The sequence below is a fragment of the Pipistrellus hanaki genome (genome assembly GCF_964339955.1).
Source record: "Pipistrellus hanaki genome assembly, chromosome: 11".
Taxonomy (NCBI): Eukaryota; Metazoa; Chordata; class Mammalia; order Chiroptera; family Vespertilionidae; genus Pipistrellus; species Pipistrellus hanaki.
This window is the reverse complement of record NC_140513.1, coordinates 1-17,151: the sequence shown is the minus strand read 5'-3', so window position 1 is coordinate 17,151 and position 17,151 is coordinate 1. Positions and strand designations below refer to the sequence as shown.

General features: G+C 72.8%; 1 protein-coding gene across 1 annotated transcript; it reads left to right on the top strand.

Annotated features, from left to right (window-relative positions):
• The first annotated feature begins 786 nt into the window (after positions 1 to 786).
• On the top strand, positions 787 to 17,090 carry LOC311629785 (potassium channel subfamily T member 1-like). Its single transcript, XM_084898182.1, is given in 23 exon segments — positions 787 to 967; positions 4,968 to 5,009; positions 7,857 to 7,936; positions 8,475 to 8,574; positions 8,991 to 9,047; positions 10,432 to 10,480; positions 10,543 to 10,579; positions 10,582 to 10,601; positions 10,828 to 10,902; positions 11,010 to 11,093; positions 11,387 to 11,481; positions 12,187 to 12,367; positions 12,788 to 12,952; positions 13,262 to 13,398; positions 13,727 to 13,790; positions 13,858 to 13,966; positions 14,542 to 14,650; positions 15,354 to 15,503; positions 16,198 to 16,217; positions 16,220 to 16,392; positions 16,394 to 16,430; positions 16,767 to 16,814; positions 16,817 to 17,090. Coding segments are annotated over 23 exon segments (2,160 nt in total). The 5' UTR covers positions 787 to 812; the 3' UTR covers positions 16,990 to 17,090.
• The last annotated feature ends 61 nt before the right edge of the window (positions 17,091 to 17,151 follow it).

The window sequence follows — 17,151 nt, the reverse complement described above, 5'->3', positions numbered from 1 at the left end:
CCTGTCTGCTGGAATTCATGTCCAGTGAGCCGGCCAGAGCCGGCCCCACAGGGTGTCCACAAAGGAGCTGCTTTGTCCCTGGCTGGGACCCCCCTGCAGCACCGGCCTGGGCTGAGGGCCCGAAGACAGTGCCCCACAGGCTCCCTGGGCTGGCACCCCTCCACGGACACTGCCCCGGAGGTCCCCTCTGCCCGGAGGGCGCTGCCCAGCTCCCTGTGTCTCCCTGAGCCCAGGGAGCTCTCCTGGCACGGCCCAGCCTGCACCTGTCTGCCTGCACCAGGGGGACCTGGGGGGAGGGAAGGGGCGGAGCGGGACCCTGAGTGCCTGCAGGAGAGAGGACAGATAGACAGACAGACAGATTTCCCACCAGGCGAAGGGGTGGGGGCTGGAAGGAGAGAGGGCTCGGGCAGGCCACCCTGAGACCCCTGGACACCCAGGACCCACACCCCTGGCCCCCTCCCCTCCCGTAGCCCTGCCCGCGGAGGTGAGCGCCGAGCCACCAGCTGTCCCTCTCCCCCTCCCAGGGCCGTGCCTGTGGCCGGGAGCACCGAGCGGAGGCAGCCCCGGCGGAGACCCTCCCCCAGGGGCGCCCTCTGCGCGGGGTGGGGTGGGGGGGAAGGACAGGGCGCCTGGCGCTCGGGCTCCGGCTGGGGGTGCGTCTCCCCGTTTCCCAGGCCCCCGCCTCCCGCCCCCCCCCCCCGGGCCGATCCACTGCGGCGGCGGCGCGGGGGGGGGCGAGGGGCGGTGCCCAGATGGTAGCGCCCGCTCCCGCCTCCTGCCCCCGCCCGCTCCCGCACCGCGCGCTCCGCAGGATGGCGCGGGCCAAGCTGCCGCGCTCGCCCTCCGAGGGCAAGGCGGGCCCCGGGGGCGCCCCGGCCGGCGCCTCGGCCCCCGAGGAGCCGCACGGGCTCAGCCCGCTGCTGCCGGCCCGCGGCGGGGGCTCCGCGGGCAGCGACGTGGGCCAGAGGTAGGGGCCGGGCCGGGGCCGCCGGGAGGGGCTCTCCATCCGCCGCCTGTGCCCTGCACGCGCCCCGCTGGGTGCCCGGTGCCTGCGGCCGCGGGGAGCGGGGGGCCGGCGGGCTGGGGCTCCCCTGGACCCCCCACCCCAGCGCTGCGGCCGCCCCGAGCGTCTCCAGCCGGCCGGCCTCGGGGATCCCGGGAACCTGCTCGTGGAGGGTAACAGCGGGCCTGCGGGACGACAGGGAGCAGGGACCTGGGGGCCAGCGGGCATCTGGTGCTCGGTGGTCCCAGCAGGAGCCTCGTCCGCGGAGACCACACTCGCACCCACGCTGGTCCCAGGCAGGGCCGCTGGGGGGAGGCCAGGCCGGTACCCATGTCCCCGTCAGAGGGGAGCAGCCGAGGCCCGGGAGGCCCGCGAGGCCTGGAGGCTGCCCAGCCGATGAGAGCCGGGCCCGGAGCCTGGGGCAGCCAGGGTGCCGGGAGCTGGTTCCCTGGGGCAGCCCGGCCAGGCGGGGGCCGTGCCCTCCCCTCCCGGCCCTCCCCAGCCCCTCTGAGCGCAGCGGGCAGAGGGCACGTCCCCATTTCACAGATGCAGATGCTGAGGCTCCGTCTGCGGCCCTCGCACCCGCCAGCACCTCCCGGATCCGGTGGTGGGGGCGGGATGGAGATGAATCAGTTACCCCGGTGCCGGTGGCGGTGCCGGCAGAGAGGTGCAGGCTGGCCGGCAAAGAGAGCTTCCTGGGCCCGGGTGCTGGGGGGAGAAGGGGGACTGGGAGCCGGGCAGAGCCCTCCAGGCAGAGGGGCCGCCGGGCCAGCATCCGGGGAGGGGTGCCAGGCCTGTCAGGGCTGGGGTGAGGGTTGGCAGAGACTTGGTCTGGCAGATGGCAGGACCAAGGGTGCCCCTCCCACCTGGCCACAGGCTGCTGGGTCCTCCCCACCGTCACACCCCTCTCCTGGGCCTCTAGAGCGGCCAGTGGGCAGCCCTGGGCAGGAGGGAGGCGGGCACCGGTCAGGGCCTTGGGGACGGGTTCCTCTCCTCTCCATCCTCTTCCGAGGCACCACGGGGCCGTGATCCCATGGGCTCCGGTTACAGGCAGCCTGGCCCCCGAGGGCTCGGCTCCCCGCACTCTCATCCTGTTCCCGCAGGGATGGCAAGTGCTGCCCGGCACAGCACAGTCCACAGAGCAGCCCGTCGCTGCAGCTGGCGCCACCTCCTCCGGCCAGCCCTCCCCCGTGCCCACCCCTCTGCCCCCAGTCCTGCGCTGACCCTTCTGTGGGCAGCCTCACTTCGTTCCCCCGCAGTCCCTGAGGTGTGGGGTCCCTATCAGCCTCTTTCGCAAAGCAGAGTGGGAGCTGTCCGCAGCCTCCCGCTGCCTGTGCCCTGCCACCTCCTGCTGGCTGTGCCCACAGCCTGTGCCCTGCAGCCCCCTGTGCCCCACAGCCTGTGCCCTGCAGCCTCCTGCAGCCTGTGCCCTGCAGCCCCCTATGCCCCACAGCCTGTGCCCTGCAGCCCCCTATGCCCCACAGCCTGTGCCCTGCAGCCTCCTGCAGCCTGTGCCCCACAGCCTGTGCCCTGCAGCTCCTGCAGCCTGTGCCCACAGCCTGTGCCCCACAGCCTGTGCCCTGCAGCCCCCTATGCCCCACAGCCTGTGCCCACAGCCTGTGCCCTGCAGCTCCTGCAGCCTGTGCCCTGCAGCCCAGTCCCCTGCAGTCTGTGCCCACAGCCTGTGCCCTCAGCCCCCTGCAGCCTGTGCCCACAGCCTCCTCTCCCGGGGTGGCGTGCGCACTGTGACGGGCGCAGTCGGGAGCCACGGCAGGCTCTGAGCAGAGGAGGGCTTGCAGGGCTTTGCTTTAGGAACGGGTCTGATGGCGCTTCCCCCGTGACCTGGGCAGGAGAGGGCGCTCTGTCTCCGGGCACGGCGGCCACGGCTCCCACAGCTGCCCGGTCCTGCAGGCCTGGGGCCTTCTGGAAGCAGCCAGGGCAGCCCAGAGCCCCAGGAGGCCTCCCCACGCTGTGAGCAGAGGAGGGGAGGTGCCCGCCGGGCCTGAGCCAGGACACCACACCCGTCGCCCGGGCGCCATGCCACCATCAGCCCTCCTTGCCCACCCTGCTGGGCTTTGGGAGGAGCAGCCAAGCAGTGAACCCCTGCGTCAGGGCTGTGCTGGGCCTGGGGGCCCCAACAACCCTGGGCCCGGTGGCCTGCCCCTGCGGGGCCCAGTGCCAGGGGTGCTGACCCGGAAGGACCAGGGCGGGGGGCAGGGGAGGCTGGAGGAAGACCTGGTGCTCCGCCCCCACTCCCAGGGCTCGGGGTCACCCCGAGTGAGGGGCTCCCTGGGGTGTTGCTGGAGGGGACCTGGGAGGCTGGAAGGGGACACTGGAGAGATGGGATGTGGGTCCTGGGTTCCGGGCGGGAGCCAGGGCCAAGGAGGGTGCCTCCGGGCTGAGTTTGGGGAACCGGGAGGCACAGCAGGGCCAGGCGGCCATGGGGACCCTCCTGTGGGTGTGCATGGGGCCGGGGTGGGGGCAGGGAAAGGGGGTCCCGGAGGAGCAGGAAGGTGCAGGGTGGGTGCCGCAGGAGGCGAGGCCCCGACCCCTCAGGCCCCTCCCTCCCATCGGGCGGTTCTGTCTCGGGGTCCGTCTCGGGGTCCTCGGGGTGCCATCTCCTCTGTGCCCCAGCACCTCTGGGGCCAGTGCTCCCCGTGAGCTGTGACCCCAGCCTGTCAGGGTTCAAGCCTGCTCACCCTCGTATCCTCCGTGCAGGACCCCTCCCACCCTGCCCCCCTCCTCCCCGCAAACCCCACCTGCACACGCCCTGCCCCCCAGGAAGCTGGACAAGGCCCTTCCTGGTCTCCCCGCCAGCACCCTCACCCCCCACTCCCTCTCTGCAAGCCCCTGGTCCCGAGGCCGCCGGCTGTGGCTCTGCCCGGCATGTGCCAGCCCCTGGGGCACCTGTTACCCCAACTCAGAGCCAGGCAGTGCCAGGGCCCGCGAGAGGGAGCCTGACCCCCCAGAAGCTCACAGCGACCCCAGTACGGCCCAGCTCAGCTGGGCTCTGTGCTCCGTGCCCAGCCCCCACCCCACCCCGCCAACACCTCACCCACCCGTGCGTCGGAATTTGGGAGCACATGGAGGAGCCCGCCCACCCCAAGGGCCCTGCCGAGGCTGGTGGGCGTGTGGCTGGGACCTGCCCTGCAGGCCCCCCCCCCCCTGGGGCTGGGGCTCCTCAGGAGGCAGGGGTGCGCATGGGCCCGGGCTCCTCCTCTGGGGATTGGCTGCCCGGTCAGCGAGGCTCAGTGGTTGGGTGTCGACCTGTGAACCAGGAGGTCCCGGTTTGATTCCCAGTCAGGGCACAGGCCCGGGCTGCGGGTTTGATCCCCAGTGGGGGGCGTGCAGGAGGCAGCTGATCCATGCATGTTTCTCTGTCTCTCCATCTCCCTTCCTCACTGAGATCAATAAAAAAATATTTTTAAAAAGAGGGATGGGGCCAGGAGGGGGTCTCAGCCGCAGGCTACCAGCTGCTTCCCCGGCACAGGCCGCGACTCGAACCCCGCGGCCCTGGTGGGGCCTGCCCCGGCCGCCTTTGGCCCCCGGGTGTGCAGTGAGGGTGATGGTGCCCCCTCCTGGACGCAGGGTCCCAGGCGCCGGGCCGGCCGTGAGGAGCAGGGGCCGGGAGCACTCAGGCGCAGGTGGGACCTGCCGGCTCGGTGACGGGCGGCCCGGCCCCGGGGTGCGGTCAGCTCGGCGTGGGCGTCACCGTCTCGGGGGGCTGTGCATGCGCCTGGGCCACGTGTGCCGCGCTGCTTCTCCGCACCGAGGGCGGCGGTCACCCGCCAGCGTGGCCTGGCCCCGCCGTCTCTCCTCGCCTGGGGCTCCACGGTCCGGCATGAGCATGGGCACGTGTCCCCACCCCTGAGCCTCCCTCCCGCTGCCTGTGCCCGCCTGGCCCGGGGTCCGGGCCTCGCCCGCGCGTCCCCGTGTTGACGTGTGCGCCCGTGTCTGTCCCCAGGCTCCCCGTGGAGGATTTCAGCCTGGACTCGTCCCTGTCTCAGTAAGTGTCCGCAGGGGAGGGGCCGCAGGGGCGGACCGGCCCCCGGGGGTCTCCGCTGAGCGCCCGGCCCCGCAGAGGGTGGGTGCTGCTGCGTCTGGGCGTGGGGCTGAGGCCGGACGGCACCCCTGGTCCAGACCGGCCTGGGCCCTGGCGTGGCCAGTGGGCGCGGAGGCCTCCGAGGTGCCCAGGCCTCCCCGCCAGGCCTGTGGGTTAGGGTTAGGGTTAAGGATAGGGTCAAAGGGGGAGCGAGTGGATGAGTGAGTGAGAACGGACACATAGGAAGGGCCCGCTTTGCCTCTGCCCTCTCCCGGCCCCCCCACTCCATGTGGGCACCTCCACACCCCGTTCCAGGGTCACTGGCCGTGTGGTCTCTTGGGGCCCGGACTCCCCGTCCAGTGCTTCCCTGGCTCCCGAGGGCGGCTTCCTGTGAGTGTGGCCGCCACGGGCCCTGGAGCCACGGCTGGGCCACCGTCACCCGCCTCCCACCGCCCCTGGTGGGCGTCGGCCACACCGTGGTCTGTGGCTCAGGGGCCGCCTCCTCTGGGCGGGGGGTGTGGCTGGCGTTGGGTCGGACAGGACGGATCGGCCCTGATCGCCGGCACCATCGGAGCTGACGGGTGCAGCCCCGGCCACACGCACGGGTGATCTCATCTACCTCCACCGGAAGTGGTTAGCCAGGCCTGAGGGGGCGCCCGAGAGGCAGAGAGGGGCCGTAGACCCCCTCCAGGCCCCCCACGGCCGGGGAAGGCACCCGTCCCTGCCCGTCCCTGCCCGTCCCCGGGCCGGAGGCTCGGCTCAGGCCGGTGCCCCAGGCCCGGAGCTGGTCCGGGACCCGCCGTCGGCGCGGTGAGCCTGGTGAGCCGCCAGCTCCTCGGCGTCCTCTGTGCCCGCAGGGCTGGCCCGGCACCGACAGGATTGGGCTGAGCCGTGCCCTTGGCCAAACGTGGGAGTTTGTGACTTACTCTTTGTGGTGGAGCTGGAGGCGGAGGCGGCCACAGCTCATGAAATATTGAAGGAAGAGGGACGGTGTGTGAAGGTCGCAGGGATCCTGCCACCGCCGAGGCCTCGGGGTCCGCCCAGAGGGGGTCCCAGCGCAGAGGGGGTCCCAGCCCAAGGCGAGGGGCAGGGGGTCAGCCAGCATTCGCCCCGCTGTTCTGGGGGTGGGGCAGGGGGCCTGGGAGCAGACAATTCGGGGCACGGCTAGTCCTGGCTGGCAGCCCTGACCCCACGGCCCGGCAAGGGAGCACATGCAGGGGTGGGGCTATGTGGGGGTGGGGTGGGAAGGGGCTGGGGCGGCCCTGGCAGGAGGCAGGGTGGCTAGTGCAGCTTCCCGGCCTGCCTCAGTGTCCCAGCTCTGGGCTCAGCAGACGTGGAGGGGCCAGGATGGCTGGGGAGCGTGGCTGGGAGGCCTGGGGGCTCCGCTCTGAGGCCGGGGTGGGGGGGATGCGTCGGCTGGGTGTCCCGGGCGGGTGGTCCCCAGGAACACAGGCCGGGCTGTGGGTGTGCGCCCCACCCTCGCCGACAGGCTGTCTGAGCCTTGACTTCAGAGAGGAGGGCGTTTGGCCAGCTCCCCCAGACCCTCGGGGCCTCCCTGCCCGGCTCCTGGCGGCACCCACAGAGGGTGGGGTTCAGGGGTTCAGAGCTGGGAGGGCTCCCAGGAAGGAGGGAGGGTGCAGGGGGGTACCCTGGCCTCTGGCTCTGGGTTGGGACCCCAATGGCCTATGGGAGACTGTCCTGCTGTCCCCACCCCAGGAGCCCCGAGTGTGGCCGGGGGACCCCCCTGCACCAGGACCTGAGGGGGCAGGGCCCCTGCCACCCTGTCCTCCGCCCTGGAGCCCTGTGACCAGCCGTGGCCCCTGTGGCCCAGCTCTGCCTCCAGGGCACGTGGGCGGCGTGGCTCTGTTCCCACGTGTGGCCGTGGCCGTGGCCATGATGTGGGACTGGTGCTGCCTCACCCGCACGGCTGGTCCCCCTCCCCCCGAGGGAGGCCGGCGCAGCCTCCTTTTGGGGTGACACCCACGCTGGCTGTGGGTTCCTGGGCTGGTCCTGCGTGGGCGGCAGACGGCTGTGACGGGGGGCGGGGGGGGGCGGGGCCAGCGCAGAGCAGGTTGCCCACCCAGCACCCGGGTGTCGGCCTCTGGGGCGTGTGCTCCCCACGTCCCGGAGGGAAGCTCTGGGCCTCCCTGCGCCCGCCCCCGGCTCAGGGCCGCCCTGGCCGTCCCGCCTGCTGTCCGTCACTCCGGGGGAGGTCAGGCCCTCACCAGGCCAGCGGACGGCAGTGTCTCACCACCTGCAGGACTCACGTTGTCAAGGAGACCAGACAGCCTCCCCTCCCCTACATCTGACTCAGCCTCCTGGGCTGCGGGGGTAGGGGGTGATTCCAGGTCGCTGGGAGGGGCCGGGGTGTCTGGGGATCGGCTGGGGGTGCAGGTGAGCCCGAGGGACGGGGCCCACCTCCCCGACATTCCTGCTGGTGCAGCAAGCCTCCAGGCCTGGCCACCGGGACCACCAGCAAAGCAGCTGCCAGCGGCTTCTAGAACGTTCTGCGTCGATGATGTGACGTGTTGGGAGCCTGCGCCACGGGCACGGGGCACGTGGAGTCCCGGTGGCTGGCTGTGACCATGAGGCTGGGCCCGGAGCGGTGCCTCCGGGAGCCTGGGGCACCAGGTGTGAGGCCCGCGGGCAGGTCTGCTGGGGCCTCCCCTCCGAGGTGGAGGTGCTGGCCCCGCTGCTGTCCGTCTGTCCGTCTGCCTTCTGGGCTCCTCCAGGGCGGGAGAAGCCGGTGCGTGGGGCTGTGGCCGCCCCGGCTGAGCCGCCGGCTGAGCCCTCGCCCCCTCCCACCCGCAGGGTCCAGGTGGAGTTCTATGTCAACGAGAACACGTTCAAGGAGCGGCTGAAGCTGTTCTTCATCAAGAACCAGCGGTCCAGTGAGTGTGTCTGCGGGGAGGGGGTCCCGGGAGACGGAGGAGGGGTCCCGGGAAGGGTCCAGCTATGCAGGGGGCTGGCGGGGGCTGGCGGCGGGGGGTGGGGGTGGGCCCAGGGGCATGGGCTCCACGCCACCTTCCACGCAGCAGGACCTGGGCCTGGAGCCTGTGGGGACCCTGCTGAACCCCGGGGTGGGCCATGGCCGCCAGGGACCAAGCCCAGCCTCCTCCCTTCCTCACCCTGGGGGACCCCAGGCCCCTCAGTGCGGCCCCCACTCCCCTGAGGCTCTGTCTCAGCCTTCCTGGGGAGGGCTGGGCCTCTGGACCCTCCTGGGGTGCAGGGCGGGGTGCCGAGGTCAGCCGGAGTCCCGGCCATGGGTGTGCTCCCCTGCCCCCCCCCCCCCGCCCATGGAGGGGGTGGCACGGGCACCCGGCTCCTCCGGGGGCGGCCCGGCCCGGTCCAGGGTGCAGAGTGAGGAGCGTTAGCCGGGGGACCCCAGTGGTCGGGGGCCCTGACACCCCACTCTGCCGCCCCCCGCAGGCCTGAGGATCCGGCTATTCAACTTCTCCCTGAAGCTGCTCACGTGTCTCCTCTACATCGTGCGCGTCCTGCTGGACGACCCGGCCCTGGGCATCGGCTGGTGGGTGGCCGTGGCTGGGCCGCCGGCCGCCCTCCGTCCGGGGCCGAGGGGCATGTCACCGCGCCCCTGCCCCCCTCACCGAGTGGGCATTGGGTCGGGAGGGTCGTCGTCCGGAGCGACAGGGCGAGCCTCCTGTGGTCAGCGCTGTGGGCCGAGCTGCTCTGTCTTGTGGCTGCTGCCTGGCCCTGTCTGTGCCTCCGCCTCCAGGAAGCCCCCCGGAGTTCCCCCTGCCACCTGTGCGCACACACAGCCCGTCCAGCAGCCTCTGAGTCTGGCTCTCTACGGCACCCCTCTCTCATCCCCGGGGGGGTGGGGGTGTCCTCTTAGTTTTGCCTGCTCTTCCGAGATGCAGGGGTGTGGCCCGGGGTGGGGGGAGGGTGGGGCCGGGGCCGTGGCCAGCAGCTCTGTCTCCACAGCTGGGGCTGCCCCAAGCAGAACTACACCTTCAACGAGTCGTCCCCCACCATCAACTGGTGAGCGCTCGCATGGCCGGGGCGGGCGGGCGGGGGCTGGGGGGGGGAGAGGGTGCGGGCGGGGGGGGGAAGGGTGTGGGCGGGGAGGGGGTGCGGGCCGGGGGGAGGGGGGAAGGGGGAGGGGGAGAGCGGGGGGAGGGGTAGGAAGGGGAGGGGCGGGCGGGGGGGAGGGTGTGGGCGGGGAGGGGGTGCGGGCCGGGGGGAGGGGGAAGGGTGTGGGCGGGGGGGGGGTAGGAAGGGGGAGGGGGAGGGCGGGGGGAGGGGTAGGAAGGGGGAGGGGCGGGGCGGGGGGGGGAGAGGGTGCGGGCCGGGGGGAGGGGGGAAGGGTGCGGGCCAGGGGGGGTAGGAAGGGGGAGGGGGAGGGCGGGGGAGGGGTAGGAAGGGGAGGGGCGGGCGGGGGGGAGGGGTAGGAAGGGGGAGGGGGAGGGCGGGGGAGGGGTAGGAAGGGGAGGGGCGGGCGGGGGGGAGGGGTAGGAAGGGGGAGGGGGAGGGCGGGGGAGGGGTAGGAAGGGGGAGGGCGGGGGAGGGGTAGGAAGGGGAGGGGAGGGCGGGGGAGGGGTAGGAAGGGGGAGGGGCCGGGCGGGGGGGGAGAGGGTGCGGGCCGGGGGGAGGGGGGAAGGGTGCGGGCCAGGGGGGTAGGAAGGGGGAGGGGGAGGGCGGGGAGGGGTAGGAAGGGGAGGGGGCGGGCGGGGGGGAGGGGTAGGAAGGGGGAGGGGGGAGGGCGGGGGAGGGGTAGGAAGGGGGAGGGCGGGGGAGGGGTAGGAAGGGGAGGGGCGGGCGGGGGGGAGGGGCGGCCGGAGGCTTGGCGGCCCAGGCTGCCGGAGTGCCCAGCCTCAGCTCGGGGCCCCGGGGCTCCCTGAGCCTGGGTCAGCATGGCGGCGGGCAGGACTGGGGTGTTCCTGAAGGCACCCGAGGGCCCCGGGAGCAGTGGGAGAGCCAGGGGTCCCCACAGCGCCCTGCCTGCCCGAGCCGCTGGGGGGGCGAGGGGGAGAACCTGTGAGCGATGCTCTGAGCCGGGAGCAGGTGCCCCGGCAGCGCCAGGGCGTCCCTGAGGGGCCGAGTCCCAGGCGTGGCCACCGGAGGGGGCCCTTCTCCCGCCGCCTCCCACACCCGAGGAGGGCTCCGGGCCTCGGCCTCCTGCCTCTCGGGGCGCCCGGTGCTCCCGCCCCACGGCGCCAGCGTCTCGGAGGACCCCGCGGCGGCCTGCAGCCGTGGTGGGAGGGTGTCCCGGGGCGGGGAGAGGAGGACGGGCCCCAGGCTGCCGGACCTCCGAGCGCAGCCGGCCCCCACCACGCAGGCGGCGGCCCGGCCTCCGGGCCCCTGCCCGGAGCCCCCGCTCCGAGGGCCCGGCTGGACGCCCGCCCAGTCACCTCTCTCCCCCCAGGGCGCCCATCCTGTGGGTGGAGCGGAAGATGGCCTTGTGGGTGACCCAGGTGAGTGGGAGGGGCACGGCCCCCCCAGCCGGCCCCGCCCCCGCTAAGCGCCCCCTCCCCAGGTCGTCGTGGCCACAATCAGCTTCTTGGAGACCATGCTGCTATTTACCTCAGCTACAAGGTGCGTGCCGCCTCCCCTCCCCCGGCCCTCTCCCCGAGCCCCCCACCCTGCCCTGACCTCTGACCCTCCAGCCTCACCCTGACCTCTGACCCCAACCTTACCCTGACCTCTGACCCTCCAGCCTCACCCTGACCTCTGACCCCAAACCTTACCCTGACCTCTGACCCTCTAACCTTACCCCTGACCTCTGGCTGATCTCTCCCCACCCTGCCCACCCGGCTCCCAGGGCAACATCTGGGAGCAGATCTTCCGCGTGTCCTTCGTCCTGGAGATGATCAACACGCTGCCCTTCATCATCACGGTGGGTGAGCTGCCGGAGCCGGCCGCCCCCCAGCCCCCCCGGGCCCCGCCCCACACCAGCCCCGCCCCCTGACCCCCGACCCCCGACCCCCTCACCGGCTCCCGCAGATCTTCTGGGCGCCGCTGCGGAACCTCTTCATCCCCGTGTTCCTCAACTGCTGGCTGGCCAAGCACGCGCTGGAGAACATGATCGTGAGCTGCCCCCCCACATGCCGCCGGCACCCAGAGACCCGCCCTTCCTGCCCTGGGGGCGGGGCTGGGGGCAGGAGGGTGAAGGTGCCAGGGGAGGGCGGGCACAACCAGGACCACCGGCCCAGCCCACAGGCCACGAGCAGGCCCTCTGCCGAGGGCCCAGGCGGGTGCACGCCGGGAAGTGCCAGCCGCCCGGCTGTGCCCCATCACGCCAGGCCCTGGCCGCCCCCCTTCCGCCCCCTCCCGCCCCCCGTGCTAACTGTAAATGGGGTGCCCCCCGCGCCCGCCCACAGAACGACTTCCACCGCGCCATCCTGCGGACGCAGTCGGCCATGTTCAACCAGGTCCTGATCCTCTTCTGCACGCTGCTGTGCCTGGTCTTCACGGGGTGAGCCGCCGCCCTCCTGGGCAGGGCCGGCCCGGACGGCGGTCGGGAGGCCTGGGGGCGGCGATGGCGGGAGGACGGGGCTGCAGGAGGCGGCTCAGTGCTGGGACTGGCCCCTTTGGTTTGAGGTTCAGCTGAGAGCAGGCGGGGCACCCGCCGAGGTCCTGCCTGGCGCTGGTGAGGCCGGTCGGGGGGCCTCGCCCAGCACGGACCTCCGCGGAGAGGAGGGGCGTCCGCAGGGCCCCTCCCTCCCGGCAGCCTGTCTGCCATGCACCCAGGGTGGGTCCCCAGCCCGGTGCCCGCTGCCCCGTGGTGTGTGCTGAGGCCCAGGCCCTGCGTCGGCGCCTCTTGGGGGCGGCCCTGGGAGGGACCGTCCAGCTCCGTGCCGCACTGGGTCCGAGCACCCCACACTGACCTCCTGGTGGGGACGAGGCCCTGAGAGCTGTGGAGGCCCCCTTGCCCAGGCCCACCCTCCGCCATGCGGCTCTGTGTCCACACCTGGTGCGTTGTGCAGGGTCTCGGGGAGCCACCTGGCAGAGGGGACCCCTTGCCGGGGTGTGGCTCCGCGGGAAGCACCGCCCGGGTCGGGCTGGCGGGGGCGGGGCACCGGCTCGGCCGGCGTCTCTGGGTGGGGCAGGCCCGTGGGCCAGCAGAGCTGCGCCGGGCTCCGGGGCCAGGCCTCGCCCCCCTGACCCGCCCGCCCGGCAGGACCTGCGGCATCCAGCACCTGGAGCGGGCGGGCGAGAACCTGTCGCTGCTGACCTCCTTCTACTTCTGCATCGTCACCTTCTCCACCGTGGGCTACGGCGACGTGACGCCCAAGATCTGGCCGTCCCAGCTGCTGGTGGTCATCATGATCTGCGTGGCCCTCGTGGTGCTGCCGCTGCAGGTGCGCCCCCCGGCGGGGTGGGGGTGCGGGGCAGCGAGGCTGGTGGTCCTGCTGCAGGTGAGCTCCCTCTGGGCGGGGAGAGCCGGGATGTGAGGCCCTCAGAGTGGAGAGCCAGGGCTGCCCTGTGCTCTTCTCCCGGGACCCGGGCTGCGCGGGGGCGGGGGCGGGCAGAGCGTCCCGAGGGCTGGGAGCAGGCGCAGGCGCCGGTGCAGCAGCAGCCGTGCGACCGCGTGAGGCATGCCTGCCCGTGCCAGAGCATTCCCGTCACACCCGTCACCGAGGCCCGGCTGCCGGGACGCTCCGCCCGCTGTGCCCACCGGGAGAGGGCCGTCTCTGACATCACCGTCCCCCGGAGCCGGGCCCTGTGCCCCGGGCCTCCCGGGCCCCCAGGCCCCTGGTGCTCACCGGCTCCCCCCGCAGTGCGAGGAGCTGGTGTACCTGTGGATGGAGCGGCAGAAGTCGGGAGGCAACTACAGCCGGCACCGGGCGCAGACGGAGAAGCACGTGGTGCTGTGTGTGAGCTCCCTCAAGATCGACCTGCTCATGGACTTCCTGAACGAGTTCTATGCACACCCCCGGCTCCAGGTGCGCCCACCACCCACACTGCGGGGGGGGCTGGGGGACCGGGGGCGGCCGGCGAGGCGGGGCCCGCGGGGCCTGCGGGGCCGGGCTGACCCCGTGCCCGGGGCCTCATGCTGAGGGTGGGGCGGCTGGGGGGACCGGGAGCAGCCGGTGAGGTGGGGCTGGCGGGCTGGTGGGGCCGGGCTGACCCCATGCTCAGGCCCCACGCTGGGGAGGGGGGGTGCTGGGGGCCCTGGGGCAGCCGGTGAGGTGGGGCTGGCGGGCTGGCGGGGCCGGGCTGACCCGTGGCCGTGCCCACACCCCCGCCCACAGGACTACTATGTGGTCATCCTGTGCCCCACGGACATGGACATCCAGGTGCGCCGCGTCCTGCAGATCCCGCTCTGGGCCCAGCGCGTCATCTACCTCCAGGGCTCGGCCCTCAAGGACCAGGACCTCATGCGAGCCAAGTGAGCCCCACGCCCGGCACCGGGACCGTCCCCTCAGGGTCTGGGAGGGGCTCGGAGGGGACGGGGTGGGGTGGGGGGGAGGTGGACCTGGTTATAGGTCACCCCAGGAGGGGACAGGCTGGTGGTCGGGGTTCAGTGTCCCCCCCAGCCCCACCTGGGTTAGTGGGGCACAGAGGAGGGCCCCCCGCAGTCGGGGCCTCCGGCAGGTCGTTAGCACAGGGAGGTGGGGTCTCGGCGGGGCCCGCCCCTCCCGGCCCCCGCCGGAGCCCCCGATGGCCGGCCGGGCGGGTGTGCGGCGGGCGGGCCAGCTCAGGCGTGTGCCCCGCAGGATGGACAACGGCGAGGCCTGCTTCATCCTCAGCAGCCGGAACGAGGTGGACCGCACGGCGGCGGTGAGTGCCCCGCCCCCGCCCCCGCCCGGCCGCCGACCGGCGCTGACCGCCCCCTCCCGGCCCCCAGGACCACCAGACCATCCTGCGGGCCTGGGCCGTCAAGGACTTCGCCCCCAACTGCCCCCTCTACGTGCAGATCCTCAAGCCCGAGAACAAGTTCCACGTCAAGTTCGCCGGTACCGACGGGGGGGCGGGGGGGGCGGGCGCTGTGGGCACCGGGCAGCTGCTCCTCCTGGGACGGAGGAGGGAGGGGGCTGGGGGATCCGAGCCGCAGCTGAGGGCCCGGGGCGGGGAGGGCAGTGAGGGCAGTGAGGGCAGTGAGGGCAGGAGCTCAGGGCTGGGGCAGTGAGGGCAGGAGCCCAGGAGCCCAGGGCTGGGGGCAGTGAGGGCAGGAGCCCAGGGCTGGGGCAGTGAGGGCAGGAGCTCAGGGCAGGGGCAGTGAGGGCAGTGAGGGCAGGAGTGCAGGGCGGGGGCAGTGAGGGCAGGAGCCCAGGGCTGGGGGCAGTGAGGGCAGGAGCCCAGGGCTAGGGGGCAGTGAGGGCAGTGAGGGCAGGAGCCCAGGGCTGGGGGCAGTGAGGGCAGTGAGGGCAGGAGAGCAGGGCTGGGGGCAGTGAGGGCAGGAGCCCAGGGCAGGGAGGCAGGTGTGCTGCTGAGCACCCCCGTGGGTGTCTGGGGGGCGCCTGGGGGACAGGGGAGCGGGGATCGGGGCGCAGTGCGGGCTGGGGGCGTCCACCGACCGTCCCGCCCGCAGACCACGTGGTGTGTGAGGAGGAGTGCAAGTACGCCATGCTGGCCCTGAACTGCATCTGCCCGGCCACGTCCACCCTCATCACGCTGCTGGTGCACACGTCCCGTGGCCAGTGAGTGCGCCGCGCGCCCGGAGACGGGGGCGGGGGGGCTGTGATGGAGAGGGACCAGGGCAGCAGGCAGGGGTCTCCTCAGAGGCGGGTGCTGTGGGGAGATCACAGCTGAGGACGCCAGGCCCACTCAGGACCAGGTGCTGGGGACCCTGAGCGGCCAGGTCGGGGAGGGGGGATGCCTGGGGACTGCTGGGGACTCCAGACTGGGCCCCTCGAGGGCAAGAGGATGCGTTGGCTGCGGGAGGGGGGGTGGGTTTGAGAGGTGGGGGGGGGGTGGCATAGCGGCCAGGAGAAATGGACTTGGAACCAGAACCAGCTGGCAGGGCCTGGCTTTGGGGAAAAGGTGTTTGGTTCACAGTACCTGGTGGGGGAGGCGTGTGGGGGGAGGGGTATCCCAGCTGAGCTGGACAGAGCAGGCTGCTGTCCTTTCTTTGGGGAGACCAGACTTGGGTCCCCCTCACAGGGATCTGAGCAGCCCTGGGTCCGGGCCCAGGCAGGGGAGGAGGACGCGGCCTGGGAGGCCCACGGCTGTGGAGGGCAGCCTGGACCCTGAGACATCTCGGGGTCCCTAAAAACCCTGTGTGTACGGCTTTACAAAGTCAGCCAGGTGACCCTGCAGGCTCCGGGGCCCAGCCAGGCAGGAGGGTCAGTCAGGCCGGCCGTGCTGGGGTGGAGGGGCTGGCCAGGTCTCCCGCCCACGCAGGGAGGGCCAGGAGTCCCCGGAGCAGTGGCAGCGCATGTACGGGCGCTGCTCGGGCAACGAGGTGTACCACGTGCGCATGGGCGACAGCAAGTTCTTCCGGGAGTACCAGGGCAAGAGCTTCACCTACGCCGCCTTCCACGCGCACAAGAAGTAGGCTCCGGGGGGCGGGGGTGAGGTGGAGGGTTCCCGGGGGGCGGGAGGGGGGGCCCGGGGGGGCTCCCTGTGTCTGTGGGTCCCGGCAGGGCGGGGCCCGGGGCTGGTGGTCAGAGTCTGCATCTGGCCTGGGTTCACCCCCCACATGGCTTCTGCTTCTGACCTCGGGTCATCCATCAAGTGCGAAGGGAGGGGCCCCACACCCGAGGGGAGGGCCCCAAACCCCGACCTCCAAGGTCCTGGCCCTGCAGAGTGACTGGAGGCAGGCCGCTGGGTGGGGCCTCTTCAAGCCCGCCCCCTGTATGGTATTGGAAGCCAACAAGCCCCACCCCCTGTATGGTATTGGTGGGACCTGGTTAGCCCCGCCCCCTGTATGGTATTGGTGGGAGCCGACAAGCTCAGCCCCTCTGCAGTATTGGTGGACCCTGTTGGTCCACGCCCCCTTGTGGCATTGGTGGGAGCTGACAAGCCCCGCCCCCTGTTCGGCATTGGTGGACCCCATTGGGCCACGCTCCCTGCATGGCATTGGCGGGATGGGCGAGCCACGCCCCCCATATGGCATTGGTGGGCCTGTTGGGCCACGCCCCTGTACGGCATTGGTGGCCCCCGTTGGGCCACGCCCCCTGTATGGCATTGGTTGGGCCACGCCCCAGGCGCTGTGGGCGGGGCCCAGGAGCCTTGCCCTCCCCAGGTACGGCGTGTGCCTCATCGGCTGAAGCGCGAGGAGAACAAGAGCATCCTGCTGAACCCCGGGCCCCGGCACTCGCTGGCCGCCTCCGACACCTGCTTCTACATCAACATCACCAAGGAGGAGAACTCGGCCTTCACCTTCCGGCAGGAGGAGGCGGGCCGCGGCCTGGGGGCGCCCGGGCGCGGCCAGGCCTCCCTCGCGCCTGCCCGTGCACAGCATCATCGCCTCCGTGGGTGAGCTCCGGCCCGGCCCCTATCCGGCCCCCGCCCCGCCCCCCAGCTCTTCCAGGCCTGGGCCTCTGGGTGCATGGCCGTCCAGGGGCACCCCTGCGCCCCAGGGCCTTCTCTGGTGGGTGTCCGACGTCTGTGGGCGGAGGCCACCCTGCACCGGCCCTCGGCCCCTTATAAGGAGGGAGAAAACGGCTCAGGCCCAGACTCCCTGGGGTGGTGCAGGTGGGTGTGACCCTGGTTCCCGGGCCAGGCTGTGTCCACCTCCTGGGGAGACCGATGACCCCTGCAGAGCCCGGGGTTGGGGGCGTGCCAGCCGGGTCGTCCCTCTGTCCAGGACAGTGGCCATGGACTTCCAGAACACAGAGTGCCAGCCGGCCCAGGGCGATGGGGCAGCAAGCTGGCGCTGCCCTCGGAGAATGGCTCCGGCAGCCGGCGGCCCAGCATTGCGCCCGTCATGGAGCTGGCCGACAGCTCCGCCCTACTGCCCTGCGACCTGCTGAGCGACCAGTCGGAGGACGAGGCGATGCCCTCGGAGGACGAGGGGCTGTCGGTGGTGGAGTGAGTGCCCCGAGGGTGCGGCTGTGAGGCCGGGGTGCCCGGAAGAGGTGGCAGCAGAGGGGGCACGGGGCTAGAGGGGTGGCCGTCCTGTGTCTCCGTGGTCGCCCATCGGTGGTCCGCGGACCGAGCTCCAGAAGGTTGGCGACCGCTGCTGTGTCGCACCCCG